General features: G+C 39.6%; 1 protein-coding gene across 1 annotated transcript in view; it reads left to right on the forward strand.

The window, feature by feature from the left end:
- Positions 1–12552, forward strand: part of nfatc4.L (nuclear factor of activated T cells 4 L homeolog) — a 47225-nt gene that overhangs the window by 31203 nt on the left and 3470 nt on the right. Inside the window, exons 4-8 of the mRNA XM_018259865.2 lie at positions 4746–4945; positions 6971–7143; positions 7935–8075; positions 8283–8338; positions 9833–9959. Of these exons, the coding sequence (XP_018115354.1) occupies positions 4746–4945; positions 6971–7143; positions 7935–8075; positions 8283–8338; positions 9833–9959 (697 nt within the window). The remainder of the gene's footprint in view (positions 1–4745; positions 4946–6970; positions 7144–7934; positions 8076–8282; positions 8339–9832; positions 9960–12552) is intronic.

A 12552-nucleotide genomic window follows, 5' to 3' on the forward strand; every position in this document is an offset into this window, starting at 1 on the left:
GGTGGTATAGGGCAGATGTTCTTCTAAAAATAAATAAATAGAAAATTCTGGTCAGCTGGACGCCATAAAGCAAAGAGACGGCTAAGAAGCCACATCAGACAGTGAGGGCTGCATGGTGGGCAGCTAGATAACTGAATTTTACCAAGGAGATGTCACTTTGATGCTTCCTTAACTGGGTGACTGGATGATTCCCAGCTGTTCCCATCTCCTCTTTTCTTTCCCACGCTTAAGCCCCTGTTCCTACTTTATAAAACTGTGTCCTGGAGGGACATTTATAGTCCCTTGTACCCATGACTGTCCTTTCTTCCTGTGCCTGGTCCATGTCCAATTACCCTCACCATTCCAGTGGCCCTGCAGTTTATTCAAAGATGAACAGATCAGAGTACAAAAAAAGAAAAATCAAACAGAGACTGCGACAGAGATATGGGAATGCCAGAGACACAGAGGAGTAGGAAGTATGAAGGGAAAGCAGCCCCCCCCCCTCTCCTTCCATATAAACACATTCTGAGCTTTTAATAGAGGCCTGGAGCTATGCTTGGCAGTTTATGTTCCATATGAGCACGGAACTGTACTGTGTGTCTGAAGTTTGTGTGTGTCTGAATGGGGTATATATTTAGAAAGAGATACATATAGATTTTGTACATCCACTTGTCCCAGTTCTATACATTTCTAAAATTATGTGGTTGGCTATCTGAATGTCTTTGTGATGATCTGTGGTATGTATATCTTTACACGAGAACAATGTGAATAAAAAGTTGCATGGTCAGTTTAGCCAACCTTCAAGCAATAGGGATCTCAATCTCCTCTAAATTTTGTAACCAGTAAGACGGTATCCTCCAGGTGTTGCTGAACCGAAACTGCAGTATTCTACAAGAGTGTTGTTAGAGGATGCTGGGAGTTGTGATTCAGCCAGGGGAGTTTTGGGGGTCAATGCCACTTGAGGCGGCTGTTCTGATGACACCCCCTTCACCCCTGCTTACTTTTTTCACTGCTGTGCTAAAGTGCATATCTGGTGGACCAGTAATAATATTTTGGTAACCAGTTGAAACTGGACCTCACATTCATTCATGGATTAATTATACTGTAGGTATACCAGCAATTAGTATTTCTGTGTGTAATTGTGGGAAATTCAACATGATACCCACATCTTTAAGGCATAAAAATGAATAGAATGTTACATTAGATAGTGTACCTACAGTTATTCTGCTGTGTGTGTGTAACAGGGCATCCCACTATCCTATTCCTGAACTCCAATTCCCTAACTGGTTCACAATCGCCCATGGCTCTATCCTAACACACTCACTCATCCTTGGGACAACAGGTTATGCTTGCTGACTAACGTGGCTATCTTTCAATCTTAGAGTAAGCTAATGTAATTGTCCTTCTAACTTCCTAGCCCTAACAAGGTACAGCCTCCCACCTGGTCTGGCTCTGTGGATGTCTGTACTGCCTGCTGATGACCTTAGGCCAAAGAGGAAGTTCTTGCACTCCATCATATATACAGGATATAGTCAACTGCAGGGAAATCCTCTACAGACCAACCCTTAAGGGTTGATGCCACCTGCTGGCTGACTTGAATATTGTCTAACCATTTACATTTTATCTAAAACATATTTCACCTCCTTACGCTCTTTCCCTTTGAAAATCACACATCGTAGGGGCAGATTTACTCGAGGGTGAATTTGCTAGCGTTACCGCCCGCAGGGAGATCGCCGATTTACTAATGGGTACAGGCGTCACTTTGCTAGCGAAAGAGATAGACGCTAGTGGTCATTCACACTCTATTGCTAGGCGACAATTCACTCGACGTTACTACACAAATTCAATGAAATTTTACGGAACGTTACCTCTTTCACCAGACTTGCCTTCGCCAGCTCAGACCAGACGAAGAGCACTGGAGTGCAAAGATCTTCTGTTACTTACTTAAACACTGGCGTTTTTTCCTTTTTTCAGAGTGATAGGCTGCAAAAGTCCTTAAATCTTTTTTTGGGTAACTGGCTTCCCCCATACATTTTCTAACATATGCAACATTAACCAGGGGCGGAACTACCGGGGGAGCAGGGGGTGCGAGCGGGCCAGGGCCCGCACCCCCTCAGGGCCCCCGGCAGTCCACGCGCCTCTTCGCGGCGCATATTCCTGTGCCAGTTCTGGGTGTACAGAGGGGGGTGGGGGCCCGGTTGCGCGTCCTGCACCGGGGCCCGCCCTCCTCTAGTTCCGTTTCTGACATTAACTATACAGTGGGCTCATGTGTAGGGCAATATAAAAACTCTATTTTCTTTATTAAAGGAATTGTTCAGTGTGAAAATAAAAACTGGGTAAATAGATAGGCTGTGCAAAATAAAAAATGTTTTGAATATACTTAGTTAGCCAAAAATGTAATGTATAAAGGCTGGCGTGATTTTATGTATAACAAGTCAGTCAGAGCACTACTTCCTGCTTTTCAGCTCTCTTGGTTTACACAGACTGGTTACCCTGGTTACTAGACAGTAACCAATCAGAGACTTGAGGGGGGCCACATGGGTCATTTCTGATGCTTTTGAATCTGAGCTGAATGCTGAGAATCAATTACAAACTCACTGAACAGAAATGTACCATGTGGCCCCCCTTCAAGTCGCTGACTAACTCAGAGTTATAGAGCTGAAAAGCAGGAAGTTGGATTCTGGCTGTTTTATTAGACATCTGTTCACTCCAGCCTTTATACATTACATTTTTTCCTAACTAACTATATTAGAAACATTTTTTATTTTGCACAGCCTATTTATTTACCCAGTTTTTATTTTCACACTGAACTATTCCTTTAAGGTTCCCTGGGCTTGTGTGATGTAATGTATTTGTTGCAACTTATACGTCCATTCAACTTTAAATTTCCTGCTGTATGCAAATTAACCTGAGCGCAAGACCTTTAGCAAATTTGCGCTAGGCAGAAATGAACACTAGCACATCTTCGCTTTCAACTGCTGGCATTGCAGAAGTAACGCTAGCGAAACGTCGCCAGCGTTCGGCACCCACGACGAAACTACGCATTCCAGTGAATAAGCGTCGTCTAAGCGAATTTTTGCCTGGCGAAGTGTAGTGATGGGTGCGAAGTGGTCGCTGGCGAATTTTTACCCTTGAGTAAATCTGCCCCATTGTTTCTACCTCTCCACCACTTATACATTACATCTTCACCATATATAATTATCTCACTCCTTTATCCTATCCCATATCTCTACAATTCATATTTCTCTAACATATTTCTTCACGTTTCTCTAACATATTTCTTCTCTTAATCAGCACTTTCCTCTTCCGTTTACATCATTATTGAAATCACATTTACATCCTACTCTTATCTAACATATCATATCAGTTAAAAAAATCTTCAACAGCTTCCTATGAGGTCTGCCACGGCACAATTTTAGCTGCAAAGAAAATTCAGATTAACTCATCCTGTCCCTTTACTGTACCATATCTATCTGCACAATAACGTTTTGCATATTTTATATATATATATATATATATATATATATATATATATAGATATATATATATATATAAATATATATATATATATATATATATATATATATATATATATATATATATATTGCAAACTTACTTTTACCCACATCCACTTACTGGAAGCACTTCAGTGTCACACTCAGCATACAGTTAATGTAAACCATTTGCATACTAACATTATTAACCCCTTCTTGCATCACATTACCTTCTAAATTAACTATTTACACATTTAAATTTCCATCCAATTTGAACATCCGCTTCAGCAATGGCTTGCTTAGAAGGAAAAAACACCAACAATCCTATAAAAATCACATCAAATAATTTTCATATACAAATAATACTTAACTAATCATTATCATACCCCAAAGTCCCTTGAAGAACACAGTCCTCCTTAAAGAAATACACACACAGTGAAAGGGTAGGGGAAACTTGAATGAGGTGGCCAGACAGAAAGATCCTACCCCCATAATACTCGGTGGCTCCTCACATGGCATTCAAGCGCTACTACTGCCAGCCACAGTATAGTTTTGACCATCAGCCACACCTACCTGTTGCTTTTCCATCCCTTTATCTTTCTTAAGAGGTAATACAGACATGCTTAATGAAATACAGGGGAGTAGTAGACGGTGGACACCATAGGGATGATAGTAGGGAAGGCATAGGAAGAAGAAACAACAGAGGAACCAGTGTCATTCCTGGGGCTGCTGTTGCTCTGATGCTGCCGCCCCCCCCCCCTTCCACTTTGCTATTGCACCCACATGGAGCTTGTGTTGTGTCCAGCACACTGTGTATGAGCTTCCCCCAGGATGTCTCACTACTCCTAAACACTCAAATACAAAATATACAGGATTCTATATATGGTATAAAAACTCTGTAAGTAGAGCAACATAGAATGCACTAGGAGTCTAATGTTGTGGTAAAAGATCAACAGAGAAATACTAATTTTGACTCTTTGTTTTGCATCCTTGCATAAAGTATTTATTCTGTATTCCATGTGAAACTCACATTTCCTAATTATTTTCTGCGATGATCCCACTGTTCTGCTGAAGGGAGTAAAGTGAGGAACATCTGCCTTGCGGTTACAACTGGCCAGCATATTTGAACTTAATTGGTAATAGCTAATGACAGAGAATATTAATATAATGATTTTCTGTACTGTAGATGCTAATATTAAATTTGTAGTTAATCTTTTTTTTTGTCTCTGTTTGAAACCAGCTATTAAATGCTCTCCCTTACTGTTTCCCCAGCTTTCAGGATATAACGAGAAACCGATTACACTTCAAATGTTTATTGGCACAGCAGATGAACGTAACCTCAGACCCCATGCATTTTACCAGGTTCACAGGATCACTGGTAAAATGGTGGCAACACCAAGTTATGAAGCTCTGGTGGGAAGTACCAAAGTGCTAGAGATGTCTCTCCTCCCTGAGAACAACATGTGTGCCAAGTAAGAAGGATATAATCTTCCACTGTATGGTTTGAAGCAACAGGATTGCGTGTGAACTGAAAAATGCCATTGCTGGGTCAGGTTTGCCAATGTGTAGTTGGCAGTGCAGAGTGTCATAGGGGAACAAGAGAAAAACACTATAAATCTTCAGCTTTGTCATCAGAACAAATAAGTTAGAACAAAACCAGAACTGTCTTACATTCCACTAGCAGATTTTCTAAATGGTTATTTACACCCTTTCTTTCCTTGCTGCACAAATAACCTTCACGTTCTACTGATCTACAGGAATTGGTTGTAAATTCATAACTGGGTTTAAATAAAAGATGCATTTGTCCCTCCTGATCAAATCACAGACCTAGTTTCTGACTTGCCCACTGTGCGGGCACTACCATAAACATAAGGAAGGCACTGGAGAACCCAAAGCAACATCAGACAATGAGAAACCGACTAACTAGTTGTGTTGTATGTACATGTATGTACAGGACATGTTTTTGTTCCGTCTGTCCCCTTATACAGTAACACCAGAGGAGCTATTTATCAAAGGTTGAGTTGCTTTTTCCACAAAAATATTGAGTTGTCAAGTCAAAACTCGAATTAAAAAAAAAAAAAAAAAAACCAAACTGGAAATAGCTTGAACTTGTCAAGGTCACGTAGAAGTCAATGGCAGAGGTCCCTTGAACCATTTGAAGATGTTAATTGTCTTCATGATGTTCGAGTTTTTTTGCGGTGAGTTTTGCTCGAAAACTCAATCAATTTGAGCGAGTCGAGTTTTTTTTCACTGAAAACTTGATCAATTCAAGTTTTTGGGTAGTTAACTCCCGAATTCACTGATTTCAGTTATTTACATTTGAGTGTTTTCTTAAATTAGAAACTATTCAAGTTGTGAGTTCATTCGAGGTCTAAAAAAGCTCACAAAGCTCTAAAATTTGACCTTTGATAAATAACCTCCTAGGTGTAAAGCCAAACCGTGCTTTGCCTGGGTGTATTTCTAGCCATTGGGGATTAACATTCTCACAGCTTCATCGCATCAGCGATTGAAGGTAAAATGGGGTCATCATTTGTTAGTGTTAAATACAGTGCAACCTGCTAAGTATATCTCAGCTAACACACATTCAGACTCCCAATTTGTCTCTGCTTTCAACTGACTCATACAGGTATGGGATCTATTATCCAGAATCCCGTATTATCCAGAAAGCCCATCTCCCATAGACTCCATTTTATCCAAATAATCCAAATTATTAAAAATGATTTCCTTTTTCCCTCTAAAAATAAAACAGTAGATTGTACTTGATTCCACATTAGATATAATGAATTCTTGTTGAAAGCAAAACCAGCCTGTTGGGTTTATTTAATCTTTACATGATTTTCTAGTAAACTCAAGGTATGAAGATCAAAATTACAGAAAGCTATGGTATACGGAAAACCCCAGGACCCGAGCATTCTGGATAACAGGTCCCATACCTGTACAGCAATACAGTCCAACACCATAAAGTTAGCCTCTCTCCTTCTGCAAATAAGTGATTTAGGCACTAAAATAACTGATAAAGTGCATACTCATCCTTCAGTCAGGCATAAAAAAACCAATGTTATAAGAGAGGTAGGAGTAACATTTTTCATTCAGTTTTACTTTAACGGGGGAATGTAATAAAAATCTTAATTAAAAAAAAAAATCATAAGAAAAAATTTATATTTTACAGTGTAACCTTCTTCTTCTGTGGCCTTTATAGCATTGAAATGAAAGCTCATTTTTAAAGACCTGCTTTTGAAAATGTGCAATCTTTTTTCCACTGACAAATGGGTTGCTAAATGCAGTGGCAGGCCCTAAAAGTCTGTTTGTGCAAAAGAAAAATTGTTTGAACAAGAGAAACATTGCTCATTTTTGAATGACATTCTTCCATTAACCCTTAGAACTTTCTCAAATATATTGACCGTGTATATGAGATTTTGAAAGATAGGTGTATAACAATAATTTGGAAATAAACTTTAGCAGGACAAAGGATGGATAATTGTGTGTTCTTGATTCAGTATAGACTGTGCTGGTATCCTGAAGCTTCGAAACTCTGACATTGAGCTTAGAAAAGGAGAAACAGACATTGGTCGGAAGAACACCCGGGTCAGGCTTGTGTTTCGGGTGCATGTTCCACAAGGAGCTGGCAAAGGCATTTCATTGCAAGTGGCCTCCATACCTATAGAGTGCTGTGAGTAATCCTTATTAGATCATATTCCAATGTAATTAATGTTAAAGTGCCTTTATAGTCACAGACAAATATGCTGTTTTACAAAGCAGGAACCACTGGTGTTTGAAAGAGTACATGAGAATAACAGGTTCTTTGGCAAAGGCAATTGATTTCTTCCCACTTTTACTATATTTTTAAGAAATGTCCAGGACAGAACCATGCAATAATTGTCTTATTAGAACAGAGGACTTGTTAAATTTTTAATACTGGATGATGGAGTGGTCAGATGAAAGGTGGAGACACACAAGCAAAGTTGTCATGCAATCTAATGGTGTCACTAACTACTCATTAAGTGGGAGGGCTAAAACTCCTGCTGAACTCTCATGAGATGTTCACAACATGAACTGGGCTTAGGCAGGCCCGGATTTGTGGAAAGGCCACCTAGGCCCGGGCCTAGGGCGGCAGGATTTTAGGGGGGCGGCATGCTGCCCAACCACACCCACATTGGTTCAAAAACACTGGGGATGCGCTGGAGATATAATCATTTTTTAAATTTCCCATGCGCCAATCCCCATTGCTCCTGTCCCCCTGGAGGGGAGAGGGGCGACAAACGGCAGTGGGCCTAGGGGCGCCCACTATGTAAATCCGGCCCTGGGCTTAGGTGTAGTTGTATACAGAACTAAGCCCTGAATGAGGCTTCTGTCTGTACTGCCTAATCTTAGTTTCTGCCCTACAGCCTGGGCACTCTGTAGTGCTTCATCTGTAATAAATAATGTGTCCTCCTGTTCATGCTATTTTTCTCTCATTCTCAGCCCAACGCTCAGCCCAGGAGCTCCCCCAGGTGGACAATTACAGTCTTAGTGCATGCTCAGTGAATGGCCGGGAAGAACTGTTGATCTGTGGCTCCAACTTTCTTTCTGACTCTAAGGTCATCTTCCTAGAAAAAGGTCCAGGTAAGATACTATGCTATTTGTGGCACAGTCTGGCTAATAACATAATCATTTAAGAACAGAGTTTCTTTTTTCACCGAAATCATTGTAACAAATGTATCTGGGTGGTACAGCCTCTATGGTATAAAAACAGAAAAATGCTAAGCATGAACTGAGGCACTGATTTTAGATGCATATTATCAAGTATGTGATTTCCTTTACTTTCAATAGATGGAAAGTTACAATGGGAAGAAGAATCAAAGGTTAACAGGCTAAAGAGCAATGAGGTAAATGTACATCTGTGTAGCATATTTACTGGTTTACCAATTGCCACAGGTAGGATAATGTACAAAATATACAGTACACATAAAATATGAATGTCACAATATAAGGCTGATTAGTAATTAATAAAGAAAATTACTACATGTCAGTACAGAAACCAGTGCAACTAGCATCAGAATTTAATAATCAGCCCTGTAGCATCATCTTATATTACAGTCCAATCTCATTTTCTGCTTGATAATTTACAACATCCCCTAAGCTTAGCTTCTCAACAGCTGATCAGAGTCCACTGACCATGTGAGTATCACAGACACTTTCCAAGATGATGACCCCCCTGTGACAAGTTTGAAGTCCTGGATCATTGCTGCTATTGACAAGCTGAAACTTTAGGCTGATGCAATAAGAACAGTATATAAAATATGGCATTTTTAGCCATATTTATTTTTAGGGTTTAGTTCTCCTTTCAAGGGGATCTAAAGCCAGAAAAGTGTGTTAATTTTCCTAGTATCCTAGTTGACATTGGCCATTATATGTGATATACCTTAGTTTTTTCTTTACCATTTTTAAACAGAATATTTTTAACTTATTTTGTCATTTGCTTGTCAGTGACAGAAATGTCTGTTTATTTCCTGTTGGCTGCTGTTAGCTCAGTAGACTGAGGTCCCACCATCTCTCTTGCAATAGGATATTAGCACCTTTCTTTAACATGAAGAAAGAGCTGTTAAAAAATGTAGATAAAAAAATTATATAACAAAATAACTTATTTTGCTTTACAATTTACTACATTCCCCTACACCATCAGCATGTCCCCTAATAACTGGAGTTAAAGAAAAATATCTGTAATTACAAATACCCAACATGGAGGGCTAGCATGGAATATGCGGAGTGGTAGTTTATTAGAAACTTAAGAATAGCACACTTCAAAGGGGGCTTGAGACAAAAGAATCTGAAAACCGCTGATTTACTGCTTCTTTAGAATACATAGTTGAAATGGAAACACTGTAGAACGAGACTAACTTGCTGGATATGAATAGATAGCATAAAAACAATTAGATTGCCTTATAAACCTGTAGCGCTTTATTACACAGACCTCAGACACATACTAATTATTCCTTCCTGCTGCATACATTTATAGATCTTAAATTCAATGCTGCCATCAGGTGGTGGCTCACTCTGAAATTCCATCTGTTTTATCTAAAAAACATTCTCTTATAAAAGTGACAGCATGAAGGTGCTGCAACTTAAAGTGCGCTTTGTATCATTTGTATCACTTGCCCTAGGCTGATCAGTTAATACCTGCTAAACTGTTACTAGTTACAATACTTGTGTGCACGTATAGACCTTATGTCAGTCAATAAGTCACTCCTATGAGACTTAATGGGTATATGTTGTGTGTTCTACAGAATAAACACAGTGGCTATATTTTGAATAGGATGTAATTAAAGACTAAAAATTGTTAGATTTGTAATAATTGTTATGCTGAACGTGTTTATTTACAGTCCTTGTTGTCCGTGCAAGTTCCTGAATACTGTAATAAGGAAATAACAAGACCTTTGCAAGTCTATTTTTACATCTCTAATGGGCGCAGGAAGAGGAGCCCCATGCAGAGTTTCCGATATTTACCCAGTGAGTACAAGGTTCCTTTTGCCATATCTTATCATAATGGGTCCCACTTATAGGCAAGGGGCAAATTGAATTTAACCAAGAATTGCATGTTATGGAGATGAATGGTTAAGGACAAATATGGTATTTAAGCCATTTCCATTTTCTAAATCCAGGTATGAAACTGCCCCAGTACCCACCTACAGATCCACATGCTGCACCAATGTTATATTTGCACTACATTGGTACCTAGTTTATGGGTTAAATAATAGACATAGGGTGCCAATGTATTCCATGTAAACTATACCTTATATCAGATGGCTTATCTATCACTCATTGTGCACTTTTTAATTTATTTTCCTTCACGCAGGACAGTAAAATCTATTCACCATACATTACATTACCTCAGTAATAGTAAACACATTTCCCTTAGTGTAGTATACACATTGTTTTCTTCAAACATAAGGGGTCATTTACTTCAGGGTTGCTGGTCTTTGCACTGAGCACTGGAACAAAAAATGTGGCACTCAATACAGAGAGTGGAGCCTTAAGAAAGATGATAAGGACAGGGCCATGATGTTGGCTGCAGCTCCTGAGGCTTCGTAACTTGTGCATGTCAATGATGTGTACAATTGTGGACATCTGCCCCTCTTACAGGGCCGCCATTAGAAATAATGGGGCCCCGTACAACAAAATTTTCCCACCCATCACTGCCCCAAAGCCCACCCCACCCCACAGTTAAAAGACCAGACAAACATCAGCACTAAAAACGGTAAACTCCCCCACACACACTAGTTATAAAAAGCCATTGATGGTCAGGGCCCCCCTATCAGTTAAGAAAAACATTGGCGCCAGGGCCCCCCATAAAAGTTTTTTAATAATCATTGGTGCCCCAAAAGTTTAAAAAAATGTTGGCACCAGGGCCCCCCACAAAAATAAGTAGGGACCCCCTATCAGTTAAAAAAACATTGGTGCCAGGGCCCCCCATAAATGTTTTTTAAAAATCATTGCTACCCCAAAAGTTTAAAAAAATGTTGGCACCAGGGCCACCCATAAAAGGAAGTATGGTTCCCCTTACAAGTTAAAAAAAAAACATTGAGGCCCCAGAGAATATTTTTTTTTTTAAAAAAAAAGTATTAAAATAATACATTGGTGTCTAGCGGTTCAAAAAAAAATAAAAAAAACACACATTGGTGTTCAGTAGAACTGAACTCGTTGCTTCAGAACTTTAACTCCGGCTCCTTTCATGACTTTGGGTCTTTCCGCGGCTTCATGACTTCAACTTTGGCTCTTTTGGTGGATTCGGGTCTTTTTTGTGGCTTCAAGACTTCAACTTCGGCTCTTTTTGTGACCAGCTCTTTTCGCAGCTTCGGGACTTCAACTTCGGCTAGTTTCATGGCTTTGGGTCTTTGCTCGGCTTCGGGTTTTTGGGACTTCGGTGGTTCAGGGCTTCGGAAGAGGCGGCACGGAAGAGGCGCTGTCAAGGGGGTCCCGCCTATTTCAAAAAAGTGCAGCACAGCCGGGCCCAGTACAGGTGTACCCCCTGTGCCCCCCTGATGGCGGCCTAACTAACTCTTGACTAAAGAAGTCAACCCACAATCCACGAGGCACGCCGCAAGTCTCTGCACTCACAGAAAGTGGCTTATATTTGCACTTTGTACACTTAAAACATCTGACATTGCAGATTAGGCCTATGGTCATTTACTTACTGCACGGCAGTGTGAAAAGTGCAATTTTGGACACCAATAATTCCAGTATCATTGAAGTCACCGGGGGGGGGGGGTTGCGACTGACACAGTTGCAGCCTGTGTGTAAAAATGGATGCAATAACAATTGTTGTAATTTCTGGCATGAGTGACAAGCTGCTCTTGTTGTCATAAATAAACTCAAGGCATATATTATGGTGCAAAAAGGTTTTTTATGGTGAAAGCCGTGAAGCTGTAAAGTTCCTTCCCTGAATGCAGGTACACTAAATTGTCTATTAGAGAAAGGGTTGGTGCCTCATTACAAAGTGAGAAAATACAGGCATTGATATATAATTATTATTATTATGGTGCTCTAGTAATGGTTATTCTGCCTTCCTCTGAATCAGTTTGATGTCACATAGGAAATAATACCTGTGGAAATTACTAAATTGAATGGAATAACTATATAAACTATGTAATGTGTTCTGTCAAAACACTGCATGTTCTTTACTTTCATTCATAACAAAAGCATCTAAACCAAACATAGTATACAGAGCTTGCCATATTCAGTAGGGCCCGTATTCTTTGCAGATCTAGTTAGAGGTGCATTAAACCATAGTTACTGGTCTTGTATTATTATTATTGGTTACAAATTATCTTGCAGTGTTGTAACCATTTGTTTTCCCTTTTCTAACTTAACTGAAAGATGAATCCAAATAAAATGCTCCCTGGTAGTTATTGGTTACTGCATAGGTTTAAATTTGCACATACTGCATGCTGAAAAACACAGTATTGAACTCACACAGTGCTACACATCCCCTGTATCTTTTTGTGTATATTTTTATGATCACTTATGCCATTTTCCTTTTTGTCTTTTAAAACATTTCCTTCTCGCATTACCTCCCCCCCTTTACTCTTTTCCTTTATTGCTT

Source organism: Xenopus laevis, chromosome 1L, assembly GCF_017654675.1.
Source record: "Xenopus laevis strain J_2021 chromosome 1L, Xenopus_laevis_v10.1, whole genome shotgun sequence".
Taxonomy (NCBI): Eukaryota; Metazoa; Chordata; class Amphibia; order Anura; family Pipidae; genus Xenopus; species Xenopus laevis.